Source organism: Mesoplodon densirostris, chromosome 14, assembly GCF_025265405.1.
Source record: "Mesoplodon densirostris isolate mMesDen1 chromosome 14, mMesDen1 primary haplotype, whole genome shotgun sequence".
In the NCBI taxonomy this organism is placed as follows: Eukaryota; Metazoa; Chordata; class Mammalia; order Artiodactyla; family Ziphiidae; genus Mesoplodon; species Mesoplodon densirostris.
Genome location: NC_082674.1, coordinates 13,464,677 through 13,491,513, shown reverse-complemented (window position 1 = coordinate 13,491,513; position 26,837 = coordinate 13,464,677). Strand labels below are relative to the sequence as shown.

General features: G+C 39.7%; 2 protein-coding genes across 4 annotated transcripts in view; one reads left to right on the top strand and one right to left on the bottom strand.

Annotated features, from left to right (window-relative positions):
* The window catches only part of GEN1 (GEN1 Holliday junction 5' flap endonuclease), a 31,660-nt gene extending 31,277 nt beyond the window's left edge, over window positions 1-383 (bottom strand). The window contains exon 1 of one of the 2 annotated variants that reach the window (XM_060118013.1): window positions 6-383. The gene's annotated coding sequence lies outside the window, so the exon portion shown is untranslated. The remainder of the gene's footprint in view (window positions 1-5) is intronic. The other variant, XM_060118011.1, reaches the window with a different exon arrangement.
* A 163-nt stretch (window positions 384-546) lies between these two features.
* SMC6 (structural maintenance of chromosomes 6) overlaps window positions 547-26,837 on the top strand; it is a 69,603-nt gene continuing 43,312 nt past the window's right edge. Inside the window, exons 1-9 of one of the 2 annotated variants that reach the window (XM_060118010.1) lie at window positions 547-744; window positions 1,323-1,457; window positions 9,462-9,604; window positions 12,258-12,375; window positions 14,405-14,510; window positions 19,764-19,900; window positions 20,549-20,610; window positions 23,717-23,797; window positions 24,971-25,072. In XM_060118010.1, coding sequence (XP_059973993.1) covers window positions 9,467-9,604; window positions 12,258-12,375; window positions 14,405-14,510; window positions 19,764-19,900; window positions 20,549-20,610; window positions 23,717-23,797; window positions 24,971-25,072 — 744 coding nt within the window. In that variant the 5' untranslated portion in view covers window positions 547-744; window positions 1,323-1,457; window positions 9,462-9,466. The remainder of the gene's footprint in view (window positions 745-1,322; window positions 1,458-9,461; window positions 9,605-12,257; window positions 12,376-14,404; window positions 14,511-19,763; window positions 19,901-20,548; window positions 20,611-23,716; window positions 23,798-24,970; window positions 25,073-26,837) is intronic. The other variant, XM_060118009.1, reaches the window with a different exon arrangement.

The following is a 26,837-nucleotide window of genomic DNA, read 5'->3' as shown; positions in this document are numbered from 1 at the left end:
CTTACCGGGACAACCCTTCCTCCTTGGTTTTGAAAGACGCCCTTCCGTGATTTACCAGTTTGGCCTGAATCCTAACTACTACTGTCTACAAGTTTCTAAATTTTCTCTTCTCAAAAAATAAGAAAAAGAAAAGGAAAGACTTTCTCTTTCCTTCCCCAAGCAAAGTCGACCGTTTGGCGCTTAGCACCCTGCCCCGGAAAGCTCCTGGGGAGCATTTGAATTTGGCGTCTTCTCGCCCACGGCCCCGCCTCTTCCGGGAAGTGACTGTCCCCTTTCCGCGACCGCGGCCGTACGCTCGGCTTCCTGGGTTCCCAGCCGGTCGCTGTACGCATGGGTGGAACTGAAGTCGGGAGACTCCGAGTTTTTTTCACTTTCACTTAGGCAAATCACCCGCCCCGCCCCCCGCGTCCCGCTATCGCCGAGCTCCGAGCTTCTACAAGCTTTCTCCGTCCGCCCTGGGGCACTTCCGGCCCCTCCTCTTAGACTCCAGTGGCGCGAAAACCCCGAACCGCGCACGCGCGGGCGGAGTCCCCGCGGGAGGGGGGGCGGGGCGCAGGCGCGGAGTGTCCCGCGGTGGGCGCCGGGGCGGCCGCGCTGCTGCCTTCTCCCGCTGTGGGCGCGCGGAACCCCGCGGGCCAACGGCGGTCGGCCGACGCCGAGACGTCCCTAGGGTGCTTTAGCGTCCTGTTGCGCCGCGGCCGCCCCGCCGATCGGGTTCCTTCGGGAGACTTGGACTTGTTCGAGGTAGGGTGAGGGAGCGCGCCGTCGCTCTCCCTTGCTGCGGGTCCATGCCCCTTCACCGCACTCGTAGCTGGCGCCCCCAGCCCACCTGGTGGCGGCCGGGTCAGCGGAGCTGCGGCATTGTCCAGGGGGCCCGGGCGGCCCGGCCCACGGCCGGCGGGGATCTTCGCGCCCTCTCCGCAGGCGGCACAGGTCCCCTTAGCCGCGGGAAACTTGCCCGTGTGTCCGCTGGGCTCCGCCCTCGAGCGGTTCTGGCGGCCAGGCTTGCCAATCCCGGCTCGGGCTGCGGGACCCGGCGCCCGGCCCCAACGGCCCTTTAGGCTTTGACGAGGGGCTTGGCGGGTATAAGGGTCGGGGGGTGAGGTTGGGCTCGGGAATCGGGCTTTTATCACCCGTTTGATGGTACCTCGCAAGTAGCAACTTAAGTATGTTTAAGAGATGTATGTAAATATTACTTAAATTGGATTTGTTGCTAAATGCCAGTTTCATGAGAACGCGGACTCTTCTGTACCTGGAAGAATTAAATTGTGATGTTTGGAGGTTTTATGATGTTATTTCTTTTCCCTGATTATCTCGTGGAGATGAGCTGGAGAAGAATCACTATTGGGAATTGCGGAACACAGGACTCAAGGGTAGAGAAAGGGCTTGAGAGGATCCTGGGATAATTCCTAGAAAGAGCAACTATTTGCTGTTTAAACCCTGAAGACAGAACTTATGTGAGTGCTTACTACTCTGTATATTTCATGAGGAGACGATTACAAGCGAGTGTTTTAAAGACAAGCTACTCTGGAATGTATATTCAAAAGGAAAAAAGTCCAAATTCGCTGACGGCTTTTAGACGGCTGCTGTGTAGTCTTTTAAAATGTTCACTGGCACATGCACTTGCTTGCAGGGAGTTCCATGGGTACATGAGTGGAGAGGGACCATATTGAAACTACCTAGATTTACTTTATCTCGTTCTTTTACTGTGTGAAATATGCAGAGTAATAATTTCCTATGAGAATGTGTATTTACAGTTGTGTTGTTGTTTTTTTTTTCCTTGAATGGCTGTAAGTACAAAGAAGTTTGGAGATTACTAGAATATTGCTTTAAAAACATGTTTTTGTGCAAGACAGAACCAGTATTGTGTGACCTCCGACAAGTGGGTACCACCTCTGCAAATTTCAGTTCGTATTCTGTAGTTGGAGAAAAATAACATGGTCCCTAACTCACAGGATTCTTAAACATGTGAGGGTGGGGGGATAGAGAGAGAGAGTTAGAGTTTTATCTCTGTACCTGTCTATAATTAGTATGAAGTATTTAGAATTGAGCCTGGCAAAAAGTCAGCACAAATGGCATATTAAAGTGGTTACAGTGAAAAACCAGTTTCATTCCCCAAAATTTATTTTATTGAGTATATTTTACTGAGTGCCTGGATGTAGAATTTTGTGTAAAACCTGCCTAAATTTTGACTATCATTTTTAGACCTAAGTTAGGAAAATTAATCAAAGCCGTACTTGGCTTACTTTCAGGAATTAATAAATAACTCAAAATTTTACCACAATAGTATGCATTATATTTAAGGCATAATTAAATGTCACAGTTTTTTATACACACACACACACACACACACACACACACACAAGTCCAGATGACTGAGGGTCAAGGGTAGATACTTACAGTAATGTTAGTGTTTTGGATTCACTAGTTAATGAGATACATGTTTCTCACTAAACATAGTTTCCCTGGTGACCAAATTCAGAATACTTCCTGTGGCTCTCTTAGCTCGACTCCCAAATCTGCCTCTACTGCAGAGTATATTTTACTGCCTAGTGGCCTCTCTATCTCAGGAGCACTTCAAACTCAGTGTTTTCAAACAACATAAATGTATTATTTATCCTCCTTCCTTTCCAAACCTGCTCAGTCTACTGATAATTTAGTATTAAGAGTAAAGGTTGTTTCTGAAAATTAAACACAAGGTAAAATTTTATAAAGCAAGCCCAGGTTTTAATTGGCTTGAATAGTAACATTAGAGGGACATACCACATTAGAATCCTTTATGTAGTTTTATACATTAACAAAGGATGGACAAGAAGATGAACAGATTAATATCCAATTTCACTGCCTATAAATAGTCAAACTTGGTTAAACTCAGTTCATACCACGAGGAACCTGGACGTTAAAGCGGTTTGACTTTGGGTTTTGACAACCTGGGTTTGGATCTAGGCTCTGCTAAGTTATAGCTACATAAGTCTGGGTATCTTTTAATTGAGCCTCAATATCCCCTTTTGTAAAATAAGGACAATACTTAGAAGGATGTTGAGGATTAAAGGAAAGGTTTGTACCTCTTAATCCCCTTCACTTATTTCATCCCCGACCTCTCCCTCTGGCAACTATCCATTTGTTCTCTGAATCTGTGAGTCTGTTTTCATTTTGGTTTGTTTCTTTTGTTTTTTAGATTCCACATATAAGTGAGATCATATGGATATTTGTCTTCCTCTGTCTGACTTATTTCATTTAGCATAATACCCTTTAGATTCACCCATGTTGTTGCAAATGGCAAGATTTCATTTTTAATGGTTGTGTAATATTCCATTGTGTGTGTATGTGTGTATCACACCTTTATCCATTTATCTGTTGATGGACACTTAGGTTCCTTCCAGATCTTGCCTATTGTAAATAATGCTGCGGTGAACATTGGTGTGCATGCCACTGCTTTTGTTCAAAAAATTTTTTGTTCAAAAAATCCCTTATCCTTTAAGGACTAGTCTCTTTTGCCCCTGTTCTTACTCTCTCCGTTTTGTTTGTCTTCTGTATTGAGGTCACAGGGATTTTTTAAAACACAAGTCTGAGTGTTCACATTTTATTATCTGAAGTGCTGTGCTTAGTACTTCCTAGTTTTGCTCATCTGGAATTGTTTGATGGATGGCCTAATGTTTTTTCACTTATTTATATTATTGATTATCTATTGCATCTCACATTACGTCATGGTATATTCCAAGTAGTGTGCTTAGTTAATTCAGTACATTAAAAATGAGGTGGTATAATGCAGAATGAATTTGTCTGTGGTGGTGGGAGAAGTGGAATTGGGAATGAGGTAAATAGTCCATGGCAGATTCAGAAGCAGCAGCAGTTTGCCTTTTTTTAAACCACTGTTTTCTATTAATAATTCCAGTTCTGTTATGACTGTTCTCACTGCTGTTAGCCCCTACTTTGATATGAATGGGAAGTGTGAATTACTACATACTTACAATAAAATTGAAAATTTAGAAATTTATAGTCCTTTGTTAAAATGCTTTTGGTCTCTATCAAATTTCCTATGTACATGCTTGCTGTAATTAACCCTTGGCGATTGATTTTTCTTCTTGAACTTTTTTTTTATTGAGAATCTGCATATTTGTTACTATCCCTGCTCTGATGGAGTTTGCTTTCTGTGAGGGGGAAATTATATGTCCCTTAATTTTAATTTTTTTATTGTAAATAAACAAATATTAAAGACCATGAAGAGCTTTATGGATATATTGAAAATCCCAGAGGAGCTTTTTTTTCTATTTTTATATATTGCAAGATATTAAAAGTATTTTTCTTTGCATCTGTTTATATGTCTCTTTAGCCTATTAGAGACAATTTTACTATTGTAACCTAAAACTAACTCTCAGGACATTCATGTGTGTTTTTAAAAATCCATTATCATTAAATTACAAAGTGATTCCTATTTTAAAGGGTAGGATCCTTCAGTGTCTGTTAGATGCAAGTTACCATGGCAACCTAACAGCAAACTGCAAATCCCAGGCTAAGCACAGCAAATAAAAAAACATCATTGTCATGTAGCACACTGTCTTCTGTCTTGTATAGAATCTCACATTCATTTTGAGGAGCTAATCACATTTACCTTCGTGCCCCTTGCTCCCCCCAATTTTACTTGAAAAACTACCATTTTCTAATGGTAAAATACTAAAATCAGTCAGCTGATGTGTCTGCTAACTGCAAGATCGTGTATTAAGCATTAATAAAAACAGTGTCTAAAAGGGCATTTAATGTTGGGAAAACCAAAAAGTAATGCGTCTTCTTTGCTCTTCTATAATAAATAAATTACTGTAATTGAGAAAGGAATAGAGGTATGGGTAGGAAAGAAGGAAGTGTTGCGAAAGTAATAGCCTGGTGGTATTCTAGGGAACTTAAATTAGCAACAGGCTGAAAGTCATATACATTAGTTCTTGCTATTAAATAATTTGAGAATTGATGTTCAAGTTCTGACTTGTGTCAGAGATTCAAAATAAACATTAAATTCTTTGTAAAAAAGATGGTGGATATTATGTAAGTGTGACTGTAACACTAGGACTGTCTTAAAAGGCATTTGTTAAATGTCCTTCTTTGGATGTTAACTAATACACCTTTTAAGTGGTACTTGATTTATCATGATAAATTAGGTTCCTTATTGCCTTCAGGATAGGATAAAGTCCCAAGTTTTTTAATGTTGTTTACAACAGTTCTTCTCAGACTTTAGTGTGCTTGTGAGTCACCTGAGACCTTGTTAAAATGAAGCTTCAGATTCAGTTGGTTTAAATTGAGGCCTGAGATTCTGGATATCTAATATGTTCCTCAGAGATGTAGATGGCTGCTTGATGGTCCTTGGACCACATTTTGAATATCAAGTCTACCAGTCATTCTATGGCTGGCTTCTTCTCTGCTGCCCTAACTTTATTACTGGTAGCTATGCCTTGTCATTTATGGCACTGTGTCATGGACATGCTTATAGTATCCCCTCCAGTAGCAGTTTGCCAAGTGTGGTCCAGGGATCCATGAGACTCTTTCAAAGGGTCTACAAGATCAAAATTGTTTTCATAATTATTGTAAGATGTTATTTCCCTGCTTCATTTTCATTCACTTGTGACTGTACAGTGGAGTTTTCCAGAGGTTACAGACGTGTGATGATGCCGTCGCTCTGACGACTGATAGACTGTGTACTTGTGTGTTGCTTGTTTTAAAAGTTTTTCCATTTTAATTTATAATATGGTAAATATTGATAGATTTAAACAAAACCTCTTTGAGGTCCTTGGTACTTTTCAAGACACCACAACCTTTGAGAACTGCTGCCCTATGGTTTTTTTAGGCCATGGACACAAAGACTCACATCTAAAACTTTACCAGAGCTCTTTCCATAGCTTACGGTGGCTGTTCGACTAGGGTGGGAGTTTCAGCCCCCCACGTGGACACTGCAGTGGGATGGCCTCCTCACCTTTCTGGGCAGTGGTAAAAGGCCTCCCCGGACACCATCCAAGGGGGAATGGGAGTAAGGAGCATCCTGTTACCCCCTGTTGGGGGTGGACATCTAAGTTCTCCACCTGATGCCATCATCATGGCTCCCTACTTGGCCTACACAGTCTTCTCTGAAACTAGCTTACCCAGGGTGGAAGTCCAGGCTGCCCACTTGGCCTTTGCTGGTGTTGCGGGGGAAGAGGAAGGGCCGACAGTTCTTTTAGTGATATTTGACTGGAGTAGAGTGATGATTGTCTAAAAGTTTCCTGTCTTGTTAGGCTCCCCTTTTCCTACTCCTTTGTGGTACGAGGGCCTCTCACTGCTGTGGCCTCTCCCGCTGCAGAGCACAGGCTCCGGACACGCAGGCTCAGCGGCCATGGTTCACGGGCCCAGCATCAGCTGGGAGGTTGGGAACCGCTTGGGCCTGGCCGGGCATCTCACTCTAAATGTGGCCGCTCCGCATGGGTAACTCAGGCTTCCTCACAGTATGGCAGGGCCGTTGGAGCTCTTACGTGGCAGCTGACTTTTCTCTGAGGGAACATACTGTGACAGAGGATGAAGAAACTGCCATTTCTCTTAAAGGCTAGGTCCAAAACGGACACAATATTATATCAGCTGTATTCTACTAGTCAAAATAGTCACAGTCTCAGCCCAGGTTTAAGGGAGTAGATAAATAGATCCCACCTCTTGGTAGGGGAATGACAAAGAATTTTTTTTTTTTTTTTTGCGGTACGCAGGCCTCTCTCTGTTGTGGCCTCTCCCGTTGTGGAGCACAGGCTCTGGACGCACAGGCTCAGCGGCCGTGGCTCACGGGCCCAGCCGCTCCGCGGCATGTGGGATCCTCCGGGACTGGGGCACGAACCCGTGTCTCCTGCATCGCCAGGCGGACTCTCAACCACTGCGCCACCAGGGAAGCCCTCGTTAGGCATTTTTGTTTTTACCCTGCACCTGTTGGTGTTTTCCCTGTTGCTGGCTTCTCCAAGTCTGGGATAGTTGAGGCAAAACAAAAACTCAGGGAACCACCACGATGTCATTCCTTGGGTCACGTGGTTCCTAGCCAATCTGCCTCCTTCTTCAGAGTCGTCTTATGTTTGTTTTATAGTATATAATTTTCAAGGATTTTAGTTTTACTAAGCAAGGGGAGTAGGGAAAATTACATCTTTTCCATCTTCCTGGAAGTGGAAGTCTCTGATTGCTTTTATTAACTTGCACTTTGAAATAAAGAATTAGAGACTGAACTCCAGCCCCACTGCATATCTCTTATATTTGGTTGTATAAAAATATATGAATAAACATTAAAATATTTTCATTAAAGAAAAACTAGGTTTGAAAAACACAAGTAACTACTATTGGGAGAAAAAAGTTTAAATTTAATTAAATAGAATTGGTGTGAAAGGAGTCATGACCACAGTTGAGGATTTTACAAAACAAGGTAATTTTGTGTAGTAAATTTGAAGCTTTAAATTATCAGTGTTCTGGGAAATAAAATTATAGCAAACTTGTTCTAGGAAGATATAATGAACCTTTAACAACCAGTGTACAAAAAAGGAATTGAAATGATATCATGAAATTAAAATAGTCTCCAATATCTAATAGCTTTAAGCTTAGTTCTTTCTCACTTTCAAAAAACATTTCAATGTCATGCCAGAGTGGTGATTTCAGAACATTAAAAAGATGGGGAGGGCTTCCCTGGTGGCGCAGTGGTTAAGAATCTGCCTGCCAATGCAGAGGACACGGATTCGAGCCCTGGTCCGGGAAGATCCCACATGCCGTGGAGCAACTAAGCCCGTGTGCCACAACTACTAAGCCTGTGCTCTAGAGCCCACGAGCCACAACTACTGAGCCCGCATGCCACAACTACTGAAGCCTGCACGCCTGGAGCACATGCTCCGCAACAAGAGAATCCACCACAATGAGAAGCCCACGCACCACAACGAAGAGTAGCCCCTGTTCACCCGCGCGCAGCAATGAAGACCCAACGCAGCCAAAAATAAATAAGTAAAAATAAATATATTAAAAAAAAAAAGATAGGGAAACTACCCAGTTCACTTAATGAAGCATGCATTGTCACAATAAAACCTGTCAAAGATAGTTCCCCAAAGCAGTTCCAACGCAGTACGTATAGATATTTGATGCTTCTGCAAAATCGGTTCTGTCAGTGTAACTTAAGAAAGCAGTGGATAAAAATTAAACACTGTACGAATGTGTCTCGCCCACCCTCCTTCTCTCGCATCCCTGCTCTAGGGTGCCTGTTCTCCGTCTACTTCATGCCATCTTTGTAACACCGCTCCACTAGCCCCCCAGCCTCCCCACACACACACACTTCAGCTTGGCTGTCTTGCCCTGCAGGTACATCAGCAAGTGGAGCTTTCCTCTCTTCTACTGAGAACTGACTTGACTCTTTCAATCCAAATGCATGAGAGAGAAAATCTCATTTAATCCACTGCTGCCGTTGTACCTGGTACAAACAGGGCTGCTGTAGTATAGCACTAGGGGCACCTAAATGGGTTGAGAGTAGAGCTATTTTTCATATTCTTCCATCTTAGAAATTTTTTATTACCTATGCTGTGGATTTTTCTTTCCAGTTATTCAGCAAACAGTTATTGGGTACCTATCATTTTAGATCTCTAAGTGAATTTTTAAGAGAAAAATGAAAGCAACATTTGGAGTAGTCAACCATTTAATTTCAATCAAAGACCATCAGCTTTGACTTGAGGTGCAGCATTTATATGTTTAGAAAATCTTGATGATGTTCATTTTCTAGGTATAAATTTTATAGTATATCAGTAAAAAAAAAAAAAACCAGACAATCAGCATGGGCTGTTTCTTTGGAGAAGAGTTAAGGGACACTCTTGATGCTAGGCAACACTGCTCCAAGTATGCTTCTTTGGGAAAATAATTAAAATTAGTTTTATGTGGTTCACTATTTATAACTTATAAAAATTGGATGATTGCTCTGGAATCATTTCAGAGGCATTATGCCATCTCTATCAATAGATCCACAGTTTCACAAATAAGATCTTTTACCTTTTGTGAGCTTAGGAGTTAAAACACTTAGGTAGGCCCATATGAGTAAAAGCCTTGGTCATGAATCATTCTGAAGTAAAATCAACTAGTGTAGCATATGCAGATTTTTTTTTTTTAACAAAAATTTATTATCTTATACTTCTGTAGGTTAGAAGTCTGACATGTCTGCCTGGACAAAAATCAAGGGAGCAGTAGGACTGCATTCCTTCCTGGAGGTTCTTGACTTAATCTGTGTCCTTGCCTTTCCAGCCTCTAGTGAGCACCTGCGTTTTTTGGCTCACGGCCCCCTCCCTCCATGCAGATGATAGTTCTACTTTTTCTAAAGTAAAAATGAATGGATATAGTACTAAAACTTAAGCTTTGTCTGTCTTATTTTGTTAAGTTTTTTAATGTATATGGAACAATCTTATGGATGCTATACATGATTTTCTTCATTGTCACTAATATTTGTTTAGACCTGATGGCCAAAAGAAAGGAAGGAAATTTCTTCTCTCCTGGAAATGCCAAAAGACCAAGACATGAAGAGCTGGATGATTTTGATAAAGATGGTGATGAAGATGAATGTACAGTTTCTTTCACTAATGGTACCTCTCCTTTGGTGAGTGCAAAATTACAATATTATGTCTTTTGATTTGCATGTTTCTCATGTCTGGTTTATATGTCATATTCTTAAGTCAGTATCAGGAGCTGGGTCTCTGCAGAGGAAAAGTAATATGAATTTTAAAAAGCTGAGATAAAATCATCTCACTAATTTTGAAGTTTATGTTAATGATTAGAAAAAATTAGTAGAGAAAACAGTGAAACAAGGAGCTGGTTCTTTGGAAAGATCAATAAAATTGACAAACCTCTACTAAGATTGACAAAGAGGAGAAAAGAGAGAAGACACAAATTACTGGTATCAGGAATGAAACAGAGGATATGACCACAGACTCTGCAAACATCAGAAGGATAGTAAGGGAATACTGTTAACAACTCTACACACATAGATTCACAGCTTAGATAGAGTGCACCAGTTCCTTGAAAAGCACAAACTACCACAATTCATTCAATATGAAATAGATCATTTTAATCACTCTGTAACTATAAAGGAAATTTAATTCATCATTTAAAAACTCCCAAAAAAGATATCTTCAGTTCCAGTTGGTTTGATTGGAGAATTGTACCAAATGTTCAGGTTCAGGTTCAGGTTCAGGTTAGCATTCAGGAACAATTCTTAGACTTAACATCAAATGTACAAGCCATTAAATGAAAAATTGATAAATTGGACCTCATCAAAATTAAAAACTTTTCTTCTGCAAAAGACCCTGTTATAAGGATGGAAAGTCAAGCTAGGAGAATATTTGCAAATCACATATCCAACAGAGTTCTAATATCTTGTTTGTATAAAGAACTCTCAAAATTCAGCAGTTAAAAGCAAATAATCCAATTTGAGAATGGGCAGAAGACATAAAGAGACATTTCACGGAAGAAGAGGATATACAGATGCAAATAAGCACATGACATGATGTTCAGCATAATTTGTCATCAGGGAGATGAAAGTTAAGACCACGACGAGATATCACCGCACACCCACCAGAATGGCTAAAAGTTTTTGAAAAGTGACAACACCATATGCCGGCAAAGATGCAGAGACGCTGGATCATTCAGTGGTGGGAATGTAAAATGATATAGTACTCTGGGGAATAGTTGGTTAGTTTCTCTAAGAAACTTCACATGCAACTCTATCATATAACCCAGCATCTGTCACAGAGAAAAGAAGATTGATCTTCACACAAAAATCTGTACATGAATATTCCTAGCAGCTTCATTCGTAATAGCCAAAACCTGACAATCCAGATGTCACACAGTGAGTGAGTAGTTAAACCTGCTGAGGTACATCTATACCCTGAGATACTACTTAGCAGTAGAAAGCAGTGAAGTACTGATACAGGCAAAAATGGACAATTATGCTGAGTGAAAGAAAAGCCAGTCACAAAAGCTTACATTCTGTGTGATTCCACTAATATAACATCTTGAAATGACAGTGTTTCAGAAATGGAGAACAGATAATTGGGCCAGGGGTTAAGGAGGGGGTGGATTGGGTGGGATGTGGATGGGGCTCTAAAAGGACAACATGAAGGATACTTGTGATGGAAATCTTCTGTATTGTCACTGGATCAATATGAGTATGCTGATTGTGATATTGTACTGTAGTGTTCGAGATGTGACCTTGGGCAGAAACTGGATAAAGGATTCACAGGATCTCTGTATTATGTCTTACAACTGCACCTGAGTCTTCAATTAGATCAAAATAAAATGTATTTTTAAAAAGTCTTCAACCACGATTTCCAGTATTCTGCTCATACAAGGATGTAAATGTTTTCTGCTTTTTAATAAGCTGGTGTCTAGCAGAAGAGAGCCAGGGATTTTTAAAATAAATGACTAAAAAGGCTGGAGACGTTAAGTGTTCTTTAAAATAATTTGGAAGGTTTGGTAAAATATGTTTGATTTATTTTCATATTTTTAACTATGAGGTCTGACCACTGTGTGTCGAACTTTTGCTTGAAACATTTATAAACCTTCTCTAATTTAATTATGACATATATTCACAATATGAGAATTATAATTACATATCCTCCCCGCAGTGGGGGACATTTAGCAGTGTCTGAATATATTTTCGGTTGTCACAACTAGGGTGGGGGGAGAGTGCTACTGGCATCTGGTGGGTAGCAGCTAGGGATGCTGTTAAACATCCCACAATGCACAGGACAGCCTCTCTCCAACAAAAAATGATCTGACTCAAATGTTGGTATTGTCCGTATTAAGAAACCTTGATACACTTATTAGATCCTATAAGGACTTCAGAATGAGTGGTTAATCATATAAGGTCTCCATTTAATATCATTTACTCATTGACTAAAGTTAACATTTAAAATTATACTTTCTGGGCTTCCCTGGTGGCGCATTGGTTGAGAGTCCGCCTGCCGATGCAGGGGACACGGGTTCGTGCCCCGGTCCGAGAAGATCCCACATGCTGCGGAGCGGCTGGGCCCGTGGGCCATGGCCGCTGAGCCTGCACGTCCGGAGCCTGTGCTCTGCAATGGGAGAGGCCACAACAGTGAGAGGCCCGCGTACCACAAAAAAAAAAAAAAAAATTATACTTTCTTTAACTTTTTTCATTGGTAGCACTGCTAATCTTTCTCTTCTAGCAAATGATTAGTTGATAGTAGTGAGTGAATTTGATTGTTTTCTCTCGTTTTTTAAATTAATAGACAGCAGCAGAAGTTGGAATAATTGAGAGTATTCAGCTCAGAAACTTCATGTGTCATTCGATGCTTGGACCCTTTAAATTTGGTTCTAATGTCAACTTCGTTGTTGGCAATAATGGAAGTAAGTGCTTTGCCTCATTCTTATTCGACTTTGAACAGTACGTTGAGATCAGAATGCATTAACTTTTTAAAATAGGTGACTACCAGTGCTGATAAATCTCAGTTTTAGACCTCTGATTTGTGGTCATGAATGTTTTCAGGATTGCCTGCCAGTCTGCACTTGAAGAAATGAGTTAACTTTAGGCTCATTATGCAACAGGGATAAACATTTCCTGCTTATTCTTCTGAATAATCTGTGTACCTTGGAATTCATACCACAGAAGAGCAGGCAAGCTATCCTCATTGCAACTGAGGCAGGCCTGTGTCTTATATCTATTAAATGTTGTAAGAGCGTGCATAAAGTGCCTTGGGAATCCAAACTTGAAAGAAACTAATCCTTCTGGTTGTGGCCAATGAAAGCTTTAAGAAGAGGTGGTATTTGTGGTGGTACTTGAATAAAAATGAAAGATGCTTTAGATCTGATTGGGGAAGAAGAAGCTGAGATGTTCCGGGCAGAGATTCCTCATCACCAAAGGTTGGGAGGGGTAGAAACAGATGTATACGGAGAGAGGTGAACAATCTCATAGGGTTTTGGGTTTTATCGTATCATACATGGTAGGGAGGGGCGGAAGCATACACTGGAGAATCAGTTGTAGGTGATGTTGTGGAGGATATTGACTGCCATGATACATATTGGGGGATTTCGTTCACAAGTCAGTGGGGAGGCAGTTAAAGTTTTAGAGTATAGAGGTGACATGGTGAAGATTTGTGAAACAAACTGGCCACATTGTAGAGAGTAGAAGGGGGAAGACATAGGAGTTAGACCAGTTAGGTAGCTTTTGTAGTAGACCCCCGCCGGATGTGAGGTGTTGACTGCTTGGCTGAGCCAGTACAGAGGGAGAGGAGCTTGCCAGGGTCCACGACTGGTGGCCGTGCTAGGACATGAAACTAGTACAGGTAGCTCCACAGTCTGTTTAGTTGTTGCTCTTTGTTTTCCCTACTCTGTTCGGTCAAGAGGAAAGTATTTTCAGAAGGAGGGAACAGACAAAGGAACCAGAGCTACAGGGAAGTCAAACAGGACAAGAAATAAAGACAGACGGGTGGGTTGGTTCTGGGTTAGATCTTCACTCCTGAAACAGCGAAGTTATTAATATAATGCAAGTGGTGGAGGCAGTGAACTTGGAAATGAAGAAAAAGGAGAGAGTTAGGATAGGGACTTGAAAGGCATTCCAGGAGCTAAAATTGGGCTAACCAGTGTGTACTTTGGTTAATTTGGAGTATATTGTGGAAGATGATGAGCTGATAAGAGTTGATTAATTTGGTTGATTGTGGAGTTGAGAAAATGGTTACCATAATTGTTAAAGATGTTGGAATTTTAGCTTGTGATATTTTATGTCTGTTAGGGTAAAAAGAAGTATGCTCTTCAAAGAGCTAACAAATGAATAATATTCAAATTAGGAATAATAATTGTCAAAATATTATATAAAAACATTGTCTATGTGACTGATAATTTTTTCATATTTAAGCTCATTCATTCAATAAATATGTGAGTGCCCATTATGGGCTAATATTGGAGATAAAGCAGTGAATAAAAAACAACAGTCCTGTCCCTCTGGAGCTTGCATTCAAGGTTAAAAATAGTTTCTGGCTTCTGAGAATTTATGGAAAAAGTAAATTTTAATTAAATTAGGATGTAAGGAGAATTAGATGAGTTAAATGTATATGGGTAATTAGAAAGATAAATTCATTTAATAGGCTGATGGGCCAAGATGACACAATGAGAGTTTTAGGTTGGAAAGGTATCAACCATTTTTTCCATTTCCTTATTAGTGGCAAAGATTTGATTCCTGGTATGTACTGATTTTTTTCTAATAGCAGCAGCTAAATATTTCATGATATGTACAACTTTTTGTTTGTTTTGGGCACTGGAAGAAAATTATAATTGAAGTACAATGCTTTATTTCAGTAATTTTTTTACATCAAATTGTAGGAGTCAGACTTCTCTTTTCTCCCTCTAATGAATGTGATTTCTTCAACACCTCTTTCTTTAGGTGGGAAGAGTGCAGTACTCACAGCTCTCATAGTTGGTCTTGGTGGAAAAGCAGTTGCTACTAACCGAGGATCTTCCTTGAAAGGTTTTGTGAAAGATGGACAGAAGTAAGTGTGTTTTCTACGTGTATTTTTCAGTTCTTTAATAGAAGCAGCTTCTTTAGAATCCCAATTCACGTAGACATGGTAGGAAATGAATTGGCTTCCCGGAACTGGAGCAGCGATATCATATCTTTTCATTCCTTTCTCTTGCCCCCTGTTGCCAGCATAGCCCACTGTTGCCTGTTCACCTCTCCCGACAGGATGCTTGTGTCAGTTAGTGCCATGTGCCTGCCCACTAACACTCGTTTCTGTTACCTTTCTGGAAGAACGAGCAGTGATAAATCTGCGTACTTCTGTTTAAAGGAATATTTATAAATATGGGACTTTGCTGGCTCTTGACCCAAACCCAGCTTCAGCAAGTCCACGTCGGTATGATGTGGGCTAAGGCAGAGTTAGTGACCAGCCCAGGTGTCCCTAAACAGAATTTCTGCCTCCAGCTCTAAGAATTTCAAAAAAGTATTTCATCTGTCTCTCACTGTATATCCTTTACTCAGGGCGTTCACCAGTGAGCTTGACTTGAGGACCACAGTCTCAAGTCTCTTTGGGGTCCATCTTGACCCGTGGTGAATGGTCATATAACAACCCTCTGTGGCTTTACATTTGTATTTCTTTCTGTTATAGTTTGCCATCACCTAACTATATATTAATTGCTCAGTTTGCATCATCATAGACTTGTGACCTTTTGCCCATTAGGAAACTCTCTTCAGGCTGATCTCCTTATTCTTTTTAATTCTGCCTCAGAAACCTCTGAGGGATCCTCGTCTCTCCCGACAGCTGCACGTCCCAGACTCCGTCATACCAGCTCCCAGAGACACGCTGCTCCCGCTGCCCATTCCTCTTTCACACGCCCAGTGCCCAGAACTTCGATAATTAACAGTGATACCTTTTTTTTTTTTCCCTTCATGTAACAGACTTTCCTCCTGCTCAGTGTTGTATCCACTTAACTTCCCCCATTGTCCATTGTCTCAAAAATAGAACGCGGACGGGATGTGAGTCAGGATTACGGGTTTTTTATGTATCTGTCAGAAACCTTGGGAATCTTAACCCTAAGCCAGGGTTCCAAGTTGACTCAGGAGAAGGGAAGAAAAGATACAGAAAAAATCATTTTCTGTGCTGTATGGCCTTGAAAAAGAACTGTTTAGTAACAATTCTCCAGCTTATTTTCTGTCTCTCCTTACCTTACTTGGGCGCCAGCCCAGCAAGGTCTTCTCTCCCACAGTCTCCAAACAAAATTATGGCTGAAGTCAAAAATTAGTTATTTTAACACTTTTAAGGTACTGGTCTCAACTCTGCTTCAATTCATTATACTGAACTCTACATTTCTTAGTTGTCCAAATAGTTACCTAGTCTGCCTAGCTAGATAACACATTGATCTTTCAAATAGAAGCCTCATGAAGAAATTTTTTTTTTCTGCACCATTAAGTGTTTTATGTCTCAGTTAAAGATTCTAAATGTTTTTTCCATATGGGAAGTAGCTGGATCAAAGCAGAAACTTCTTTCTGAGATGTGTCCTTGGAATAGCATTAAAAGAAAGAAAGATAAAGGCTAGCTTACACAAATCACCAACTTTGAAGGACACAGCTGCCTGTAGACAGGAACATTAAAATATTTTAAACAGGGTTAATAACAGTTCAAAGCTTTAACCTGAGCTCAGCCTCCTTTTTACTGACCTCGTCTAAAAAAATAGCTAAAATGAGCTTTTCCAAACCCATTACTATTCCTCTTGTCCTCCCCTTCCTCAGTTAAAACATTTGGTATCTATAAAATTTCTTTTCTTTTACAGTCTGATTCTGTCATCACTTTTTTACAGAATCAGCTCATTGAGCTTTTCGGTTCTATGCTGCATCTAAAATCTGTGAGGCTATCCCGTTTTTCCTGAGGAATGTCTCTCAGTCTGGCAGGGGTTTGAGATCGTCCTCAGGACTGTGTCCCTCCCGCACATCTGAAACAGTACACTCTCCATTTGTGACGCCTGGGCTCGGGGCTACCTTTGTAGAGGGTTTCAACTCCTTGCTTAGAGACACTTGCCGAATATGGTTAGGAGAAGCCAGACGACTGTGCCTGGAGGCTCTTTCCTTGGCGCTCCAGCCTCTGATTATCCACTGGAGCCTCTGATTATCCACTGAGGCTTTGCAGTGAGTGGTACAGGGACCGTGATGGAATTCTCCCGTGACCAAGGTCTCAGACCCCTAGCTATTCAGGTTCGTCAACAGGTTCAGTTTACTGTTCCCTCCCTCGGCCTTCCTAATCCTAGTCCTGGTGGCACTGGGCTCTTTGCCGCAGGCCTGGTTTTGACCTCAGCTGCGGCGTTGGGCGTGGGTTATGGGGGGACAAAAGCTCCTGCTCCTGCTGTACGTTCCTGACTTATTGGTCAAGGTTACAGAACTTACTGCAGATGAGCTGGCCACCCAGAGAAGGAACAGATGCATCCTGCTTTTACATGACTTTTCCCCTGTTCCTTGCTCCTCGTGCCCATCAGTGCCTGATGCTACCAGTCACCTCTGTGCAGATAGGTTCTCCTGGAGCCAAGAAAGCAGCCACATCCTTATGGTGGCACTGCTTGTGTGTGTTGTCGTTCTGAAGGAACTCTCGGTGACAGTCTCTCTTCTCACTAAAGGGTCTCTTTAATTACACACACTGGGCTCTATGGCTGTTGACCCCAATTCAGCAGCAGTCACATTAGTAGGTGGGGAGACAACAGTTAGTCTCAGCTCGATTATCCCTGTCTCCTTGTATAGGTTTTTTGAGCAGTTGTTGTGAGGGTTTTTTTTTTTTTTGTAAACTTTAATTTTTTAAATAACTTGCCTTTCTTATATTTACTAAATTCATATGGCAGTAGGATACCAGTGCCTCCAAAGCTCTCACAATACTAAAGATAGCTTTCAAATGCAAGGAGTAGCTAGGAAGGAAAATAACAAAGTAGATGTTTGCTAATCAAGGGAGATGTCACTTTATTTTTAAAATGTTTTCATGAGGTACATTCACTTAATACTAGGTAATCATGCTAGTTAATGCAATAAATATTGTTTGCTCCATGTTGTAGGCCAGCTACCCTTCCCCTATCATATACTTTAGTTAATAGTTTTCAACCTTGGCTGTTCATTAGAATCAACCCAGAGAGCTTTCAAAAATCTCATTGATTACAACTTTTCAGGAGCATATCTGTCTTAATTAGGTATTTCTGATTAAAAACACACACTCCCCCAAACCACTCAGGGTAGCTTTAGAAGAGGAGATTTATCATAAAGATGCAGGGATATATATGTCTTGGAAACTTCAGTGAGGCAGCGTAATTGGATCTCATGAGTGACCAGGACTGAGAGACTCAGAACCAAAGATCTTCGGTCTCTAGGTCTTTCTTTCCTGTGTCTCTGGCTTTCCTTGTGTCTTTGTCTCCAGGCCCCTATCTCCCCTCCTTCCTTAGCCGGGTGTGTGCTGCAGCTCTTCCGCCACGCCGCCTCCCTGCCGCTCCTCAGTGGCTGCCCTCTGTGCTGTGCCCTCCTCTCTCCCTCTCCTGTGACAGGCATGCAGGGGGGTGAATGTGTTTCCCTCTCACTGCCTCTGGAGCGTGTGTGCTCTTTCTTATTCTTCAGGGCTTTGGTACTCTGTGTCTTCGTGGGCAGGCGTTTACGTCTTACTGTCTTGGTGTGCGGGGCTGCGCATGGAAGGAAGTGCTCTCAAGTTCTCTGGGTCTCTGATTCACAGCTGGTATCTGTGATTATGTGTCTCTGCCAGTCTGTCCAGGTGGTTTCCCAAGAGCTTATCTGCTCTGTGCTCCTGCTTCTCTCTGTCAGCTCTGCAGGCTTTATACTTGTTCATCAGAATATAATGCCCCAAATTGGTTTCTCTAGTCCCAGAGGCCTCAGAACTTTGTATCTCCAAGGAATCACCACCTTTCCACTTGATGTGTCTTGATTTGAGTTTGTTTTAAAAACTTGTGGTTTGGAAATAATTTTAGATTTACATAAGTATTGCAAAGATAGTACAGTTTCCTTACAGCCTTTACCCAGTTTCCCTTAATGTTGACATCTTAAACAACTAAGGTACTTTTATCAGAGCTACGCGGTTAACACCGGTACAATATTATTCACTAAACTACAGACCTTACTTGGATTTTACTAGTTTTTCTTAATTTGAATTTTTAAAGAAGGGAACGTGGCGCAGTTAGCATTCACTTTCTATATTTAGCCCAATCTGTGGAGGGAGGGATGGGGCTGATAATGGCTGCTAAGCCATCTTTCTGTGAGGGCACTTGCACAGAAGTACGGGGGCGCAAGAGCTGAGCACCCTTCAGGGTGTCTACCAAGTGTAAGTTTACAGTGAAATTCATCTTGAGTATTTTTACCTACATTTCCTGCAAATAGGAACTATTTTGGGGTATGATTACTCCAAATTGATGAAAACAAGTTTATTCTGTTAAATATATCATTTAATCACCAATTAAAGCAATTAAAGGACTTTAACATTTTTGGCAGATATTTATATTAACCGGAGAAAGTATTATCTGCTTTTATGTTTAAGGAAATTATAAGTACGTATTTATTAATGCCCTTCGTTAATTTTTAAAAAATTTTTCTACAAAGTCTTACTTGAACAGAAGTTAGAGTAGAAAAATAAAGATGGATTCCTCCCCCCATAATATGTTAAAATATACATGGCTATAAATGCTTCAGATGTCTTTAAAACTTTAAAAATGTTTATTTTGTAATACCAATAAAACTTTAAGAAGCTTTGAGATTTAGTTTACATCTCTTGATATCAAATACTAAGCTTTTTTTTTAATTGCCAAGTAATAGAAGAATTGAAGTTGTTTCCCTTGATCCTAATTTTCTTAGAAAATATATAACTTCACTTTAATTCTTACTGCATCTTTCTTAGAGGCCTGCTGTCAGGATAATGCTTTATCATATAATTTAGCATAGTCAGGCAGTGTAATATTGATTATACATAGCGGTTGGGAAAATGTGTAACTTATCTACATTATGTGAAACAACCAAAACTTAAATGGATTTTGTGCAAATGTATTTCTGTTGTGGATAAAATAGTCAATTATTTTTGATAAAGTTTCTCTTCTTCTCAACTTTGTTGCTTGGTATCTTTAACATTATTCTGTAGTAGCCTGTCAGCCATCAACTGCTGGTATAAAGCTGCTTTTCAAATGAATTAGCCAAATTTCTTGGAGGTTTTTAAAATTATGGTTACCTAGTGTTGTAATTGCCCTGTACCGTCATGTGACTTAGCTTAACCTTATTGCTTTAGCTCAGCAGATATCTCAATAACATTAAGGAACAGAGGGGATGATGCCTATAGAGCCAGTGTGTACGGTGACTCTATAATTGTGCAACAGCACATCAGCATGGATGGAAGTCGATCTTATAAACTGAAAAGTGAAACAGGTTTGCTATGAATTTCTCTTTATTTCATATAAAGTATTAGTAAACATCCAGTTAAAAAGAGTTAAGTGATTGTGCTGGTATCATTGAGAGGACACTTCTCATCTCTTGAAACTGCTTTCTTGCAAGAGGATTGGTTGGTTGCATATATGTATACACACACGTATATATCCATACATAGTTGTTTTACCTCAGGACATTCTACAGCAAAAGCATGATTAGCAGAATTTGGGTCTGTTTGAAACAAGCTGTGATAAGTCATTTTGATCTCACTTGCAGACTTCCTTTCACCCCCATAGTTTCTATCACATGTGGAAAGAGAAAGTTAGCTAAAGGTAGAAAAAGGCATAAAGGAAGAGGAGGTGGGTGTGGAGGGTTACTAAAGAGACAGATGAGAAGGAAAAGGAATTGTTTAGCTACAGGAAGAAGAGAAGCACCTGCCACTGCATTTGTGTGTTTCTGCCTCCTGCATACTTGTGTCATAACAAGTGTGTCACCCCAGTTCATTCAAATGTGTGTATGTGCACTGGTACCTTTCTTGATGACATCAGGAAAACTAGTTAACATTTATGTTTATAAATAATTGCTCATTTTAAAAAACATACTATTGCCCTAGAAACAGTCTGGTCATTTTGTGTTTCCCATAACTAGGCGCCGTGGTTTCCACTAGGAAAGAAGAACTGATTGGAATTCTTGATCATTTTAACATACAGGTAATTGCTAAATTTGCGTTTCAGATTAATAAATACAACTGGTTACTTTTTTGTGTGGTTTCATTTGTGGTGTGGAAAGAATTTAAATGGCCTCATATAAGTAAATTGACCACAGGACAAATATATTTAACTATGGTTAGTGAAGTTCCTTAAGGCTTCCTAATTCAACAGGAACCTTCAATATATAATATAACGTCTTTAATTTGACAGAACACACAAGAATATCTTGTCTATACTAGTATGTGCCAAAAGTTATGTTAATAAAATTTATGTTATAAAGTTTCTTTGCTTTCTGCTGTCCAAGTCAGAATAGCATCATAGTTTCCTAAACTCAGTTGCTAAATGTTTGTAGAAAGGAAGTTTACTCTAGCCATATAAAGAAAGCATCTCTTTATGTATTTTGGAGTTATTTCATCATACCTATAGGAGACAAGACTTGAGTCCATTCTGCTAAGATACTTTGACTGAATAATTGGAAATGGGGCTCATAGAGTCCTATAACATTAGCACTGGAATTGTCTTTGGAGGTCATCTAATCTGGACCCTTTATTTTGTAGGTGAGAAACTGGGAGCCAGCAAAAGTAAACTTGCACTTACAGTTGTCTAGGGGTGGGTACTGGTTGAGCCTGCCTTGGGATCCAGACATCCCTTTCCATTCTAATGCTCTATCCAGTATCACCCTGCCTTATTCCAGGATTAAGAACACCAAGGGTAGTCACCAAGGAAAAAGAATAATTATGAGTATGGGTCTCTTTCCCAGTTTGGTTTAGAACAAGTTGTCCAGAAAAACTTTCTGTAATGGTACAGATATTCTGTATTATGGTGTCCGATGGGGTGGCCACTAGCTCCTTGAGCACCTGAAATGTGTGACTGAGAAATCAAATGTTTTATTGTATTTTACTTAAGTGTCAAATGCTGCATGCGGCTAGTAGCTTGCATACTGGGCAGCACAGGTTCAGAAAAATAATTAGTAAAATCTGGAGAAAAGCAGATACAGCAAATAAATTTGAGACTAGAACACAGGTCAATTTGTTAAGCAAAATCAGGAAAACCAAAAGTTAGAGCGTATGGATTCACAGGTGTTGGGAAAGTCTCGAAGGGCATCCAGTGTAGTATCACACTGCATGCTTACCCTGTGCGCAGTCTCCACCAGATGTTCCTTCAGCGGGTACTTGAGTGGGTAGTAGTGGGGAAATGACCTCCGCCTGAGGCTGCTGATTCCGTCTGTAGGTGGCTATATTTATTAGAAAGTTGTTGTTAATGGGAAAAGAATAAAGTCAGTTTCTCTAAGCTCCCACTTCCTTGGGGAATATAAAATATGTTTCTTTTCTTTTGAAATAGTTAAAGATTGTTATAACTCCATTAGTCCTCTTCTTGTACAATTCAGTTAACTAAAGGTTCAAGTTCATTGATCAAAATACGAAAGGTCTAGAGCTATACTTACTGAGTAACCACTAACCACGTGTGATGGATATTGAGCCCTCAAAATGTGGGTAGTCCAAATGGAGATGTGCTCTAGTATAAAGTACACACTGGAGGTTGAAGACTTAATGCAAAGGAATAACTCAGTTTTCATACTGATTGCATGTTAAAATGATAATATTTTAGATATATTAGATTAAAAATATACTAAAATTAATTTCACCTGTCTCTTTCTATCTTTTTCATGTAGCTACTAGAAAACTTAATTATATGTGTGGTTTTGCATTATATTTCCATTGGACAGTGCTGGCCTAGAATTACCAGGAGGAAGGAGAGTGTTTAATGTCTTTAAGTACCTGATTATATTTGTCCCCTGTGCCTCTTCTTACTTTTTCTCTGAAGTTTACCTGTGTGTGCTTGCCTTTTGCTTACTCCAGGGTCTTGATGGGTAAAGCTGCCAGATTTTTAAATAATCTCTGGAGTAGTATAGAAACTAGGAACCCCATTTCAGAGGATGTAGAAAAAAGAATATGAACTTTGGTGAAGCTGTTAATCCAAAGCTGGTGATAAAATGTCTGTCATTAAAGCTAGTGCATTATGTCTTAGTTTTCAGAAGTCAGATACTGTGTGAAATTAAGATACCACACAGACCTTGTTAAAAAAAATACGTGGCAATCAGCGTCTGGTCTACCTATATAATGAGAAAAAGGTGATATGTAGAGGTTTCTTTATAACTGCATAAAAGTTTTTTATCATCTTAGAAGATGAGACCCAAAATCTTGCTTAACAGGAAGGTTTTCACCAGTGGTATACTAAATAAAGTACAATCAGTATTTTACAGATGGTAAAATGAAGGAGTTAAGCATTTTTTTCCTTTATAGAGGTCCTTCATGTTCTATACCTTTATAAACAAGATTATTTTCTAACATATAAATTACTTTGTTATTAACACCAAAGATGTAAATGAGAAATGAACTTGAATCTTTTTGAAACAAGTTGAATTAAAAAAAATTTTTTTTTCAACTCCACTTTGAACTGTTACTATATTGTTATTTTAACTGTACTTTAATTTGTTAGCCAGAGGTAGTTTAATTCAAGTAATGGCTTATTTACAATGACTTCTCCTTCAAAAGATAGAAATGATCCCAGTATTTCCATTTGTTTTACAATATCCTCATGAAGAAATGACAGGATATAGGAAATCTGAAGAACTGCTGTACAAAAAATAAACAATACTTGTCATTATAGTTCTGATTAGAAGTAACTGAGTTGGACTTCTTGTCTTTAGTTGGAGGAAATAACTAACTTGCCTGCGGCTACATAGGAGGTTCAGACAGAGCCAAATAAGAACCCGAGTCAGCTGACTCTCATGCCAGAGCTCTTCCAGCTCTGTGGTCTGATGGTTAACCAGTAGCATAGGAGTGGTACTCTACAAAACCAGTGAAAGGAATGAAAGCTTTCTAAAAAAGCACACTTCTTTAGAAAGTTCTTGTGCTTGTGCCCTCATGTAATGGCAGAATATTTAATTTTGGCTGTATTATTGATATTTATTTTAATATAATGAAATTTTGAAATATTTTCTCTCTTAGATCACTTGTAATGGATGTTTTAGTTCATTTCTCTTTAAGGAATTAAAATGAAACATTTAAAGATAATCGTTTGTTTGTTTGTTTGTTTGTTTCAGGTAGATAATCCAGTTTCTGTCTTAACGCAAGAGATGAGCAAGCAGTTCCTGCAGTCTAAAAATGAGGGAGACAAATACAAAGTAAGATGCACCGAAGTGAACATAAACCTCACCGAAAAGAATACATTTATAGATTAAGCATCTATACTGAACATTAATCTTGGTCACATAGTAAATATCGAGGATTTTTTTAAGTCACTATTTAGAGTAATATTGTGGGACTAATTTAGGAACTTGTTAAGTAAGATGGAAGTATAATTTTTTTGGTAAATCCTTGCTTTAACTTCTTTGCTTTAATTCTGAAAGAGAATGAATTCTAAAATTTATCTTTATGGAAATACAAGGGAATGATTGCCCAAACATACATAATAACTTTTAAACATTAGATTATTTTAAACTTTTTTTTAAATTTATTTATTTATTTTTGGCTGCGTTGGGTCTTTGTTGCTGCACGTGGGCTTTCTCTAGTTGCAGCGAGTGAGGGGCTACTCTTTGTTGTGGTGCGTGGGCTTCTCATTGCAGTGGCTTCTCTTGTTGCAGAGCACAGGCTCTAGGCTCGTGGGCTTCAGTAGTTCTGGCACACGGGCTCAGTACTTGTGGCGTGCGGGCTTAGTTGCTCTGAGGCATGTGGGATCTTCCCGGACCAGGGCTCGAACCCGTGTTCCCTGCATTGGCAGGCGGATTCTTAACCACTGCGCCACTAGGGAAGCCCCTATTTAAAACTTTTTAAAAAGCCAACAAAATATATGACTACTACTACAGCTTACAGTGTGACTTTTAAATGGGTTTTCGTATTCCCTATGCTAAAAATTATGATGCATTAAGATCAAGGATACTGGGACATCCCTGGTGGCACAGTGGTTAAGAATCCACCTGCCAATGCAGGGGATATGGGTTCGAGCCCTGGTCCGGGAAGATCCCACATGCCACGGAGCAACTAAGCCCGTGTGCCACAACTACTGAGCCTGCGTGCCAGAACTACTGAAGTCCGTGTGCCTAGAGCCCATGCTCTGCAACAAGAGAAGCCACCATAATGAGAAACCTGCACACTGCAACGAAGAGTAGCCCCCACTCTCCACAATTAGAGAAAGCCCGCGTGCAGCAATGGAGACCCAATGTATTTACTTGCTTAAGTATGTTTTTAATGTCTTTTTACATAATTGGTCTAAAAGTTTTTAGAGACCAAATTCTTCTTTTTTTCATAGCCCCATGGAAGTTTACCAACTCCTAATTGTGTTTTTCTTGTTGTTATAGTTCTTTATGAAAGCAACCCAACTGGAACAAATGAAGGAAGATTATTCATACATCATGGAAACCAAAGAAAGAACAAAGGAGCAGATAAATCAAGGAGAAGAGGTTTGTAAACACTTAATGCAATTATTTTAGAGATCAGTCAAATTCCTATAGTACTTATTGGGTAAATGGTATTGTAAAATTATATACCTACATATCTATATATGTATATCTATATAAAACTAGTAACATTTTTATAGTACTCTATCAACTGTAACAAGTGTGGTTTTTTACATTCAGGGTATTTATTAGCCTTTACTTTTTTGTTTTATAATAATGGGTATGTCCATGTCTTAATTCTTCTATGAGGCTATAAAGTAGAGGACAGGGCAGTATCTAACATACTTATCCCTTAGTTCCACAATAAGATATCACTGAGTCCCACTCGGAAGTAGTTTAAAAGCTATATTTCTTTTGATGGGAAAATAAGCACAAGCCTCAAGTTGGTATTAAACATAATATGCATTTATCATTATATACGATAGATAACTCTTTCATTACACTGGTAAAATGTTCACATTCTTTAAGCACTGATAGCTTGGTAGCAGCTGTCACATCGGTATTCACCAGCTTGGCAGCCATGTGAATGTGCTTGAATTTGAAATCACACAAGCCAATGTGACTTTTTTATTAGGTTTGTTTTTACATCTGCTATAGTTTGTTCTTGTACTTTCTTCTTCTGATTCTTGAAGAGCAAACCTTTGTTTGATAATCAGAGATCTCAGAGTTATAAGGCTTATGTTTCAGCTGTTCATCCAGTACATTGAGTCCCACCAATTTTTGTATGATTCTGTATCCTTTTCTTTTGTCCCTTAGTCAGTTTTATACAGTCAGTTGCTTTCAGCAACTTTTTAGCATGTTCTTTTGAGATAGAATTGTATTAATGATTGACCTAAGTCAACTTTATTAGATGTTACACTGACTTTTTTTTTTTTTTTTTTTTTTTTTTTTTTTTTGCCGTACGCGGGCCTCTCACTGTTGTGGCCTCTCCCGTTGCGGAGCACAGGCTCCGGACGCGCAGGCTCAGCGGCCATGGCTCACGGGCCTAGCCGTTCCACGGTATGTGGGATCTTCCCGGACCGGGGCATGAACCCGTGTCCCCTGCATCGGCAGGCGGACTCTAAACCACTGCGCCACCAGGGAAGCCCATACACTGACCTTTTTTACTTCAAGTCTTTGAGGCATACATATTTAAAATTGGGTTTATAGTTTTATGGTTCATTAAGTGAAAACTGAAAAAGCAAAGATGAGTGTATTTATTTTTATTCCCCATATTATTTCTTCAAACCTGGGGTATGTGATAGTGTGCAAGGATGTACTATAAACCACAGAATTGATAATGGAGTATCAGTGTTATTGGAGTGTCAGTGTTATTATTGGGGAAAGGAAATATTGTATATTCAAGCAAATGTACATAGTATATACTAATATCTATTATTCTAAAAACAATAAATCAGGACTTTGAAGAAATTTGTTCGCTTCAAACAGCTTGGTGTTTAAATACCCACTTTCTTCATGGTATACTTTGTCATAAGCGATTGAAGATACTTTGTTTATGAAGTTTAAGAAGCGCATCCCTATATCATGTATCAGAGTTGCTTATGCATAATATGCACTTCATAGGAAATTTTTTCCTAATTAATTAAATGCACTATATTCTCAAAATAAGCTCTGGATTTGAATAGTTTAATCTTTAAGAAGTAGAATGTGGCCTAACACAACATTGTAAATCAACAATACTTCAATAAAAATTTAAAAAACAAACAAAAAAACCCCAAGCCAACAAAAAAGGCTACAGTGGGACATACAAATGAACAAGTCAAAAAAA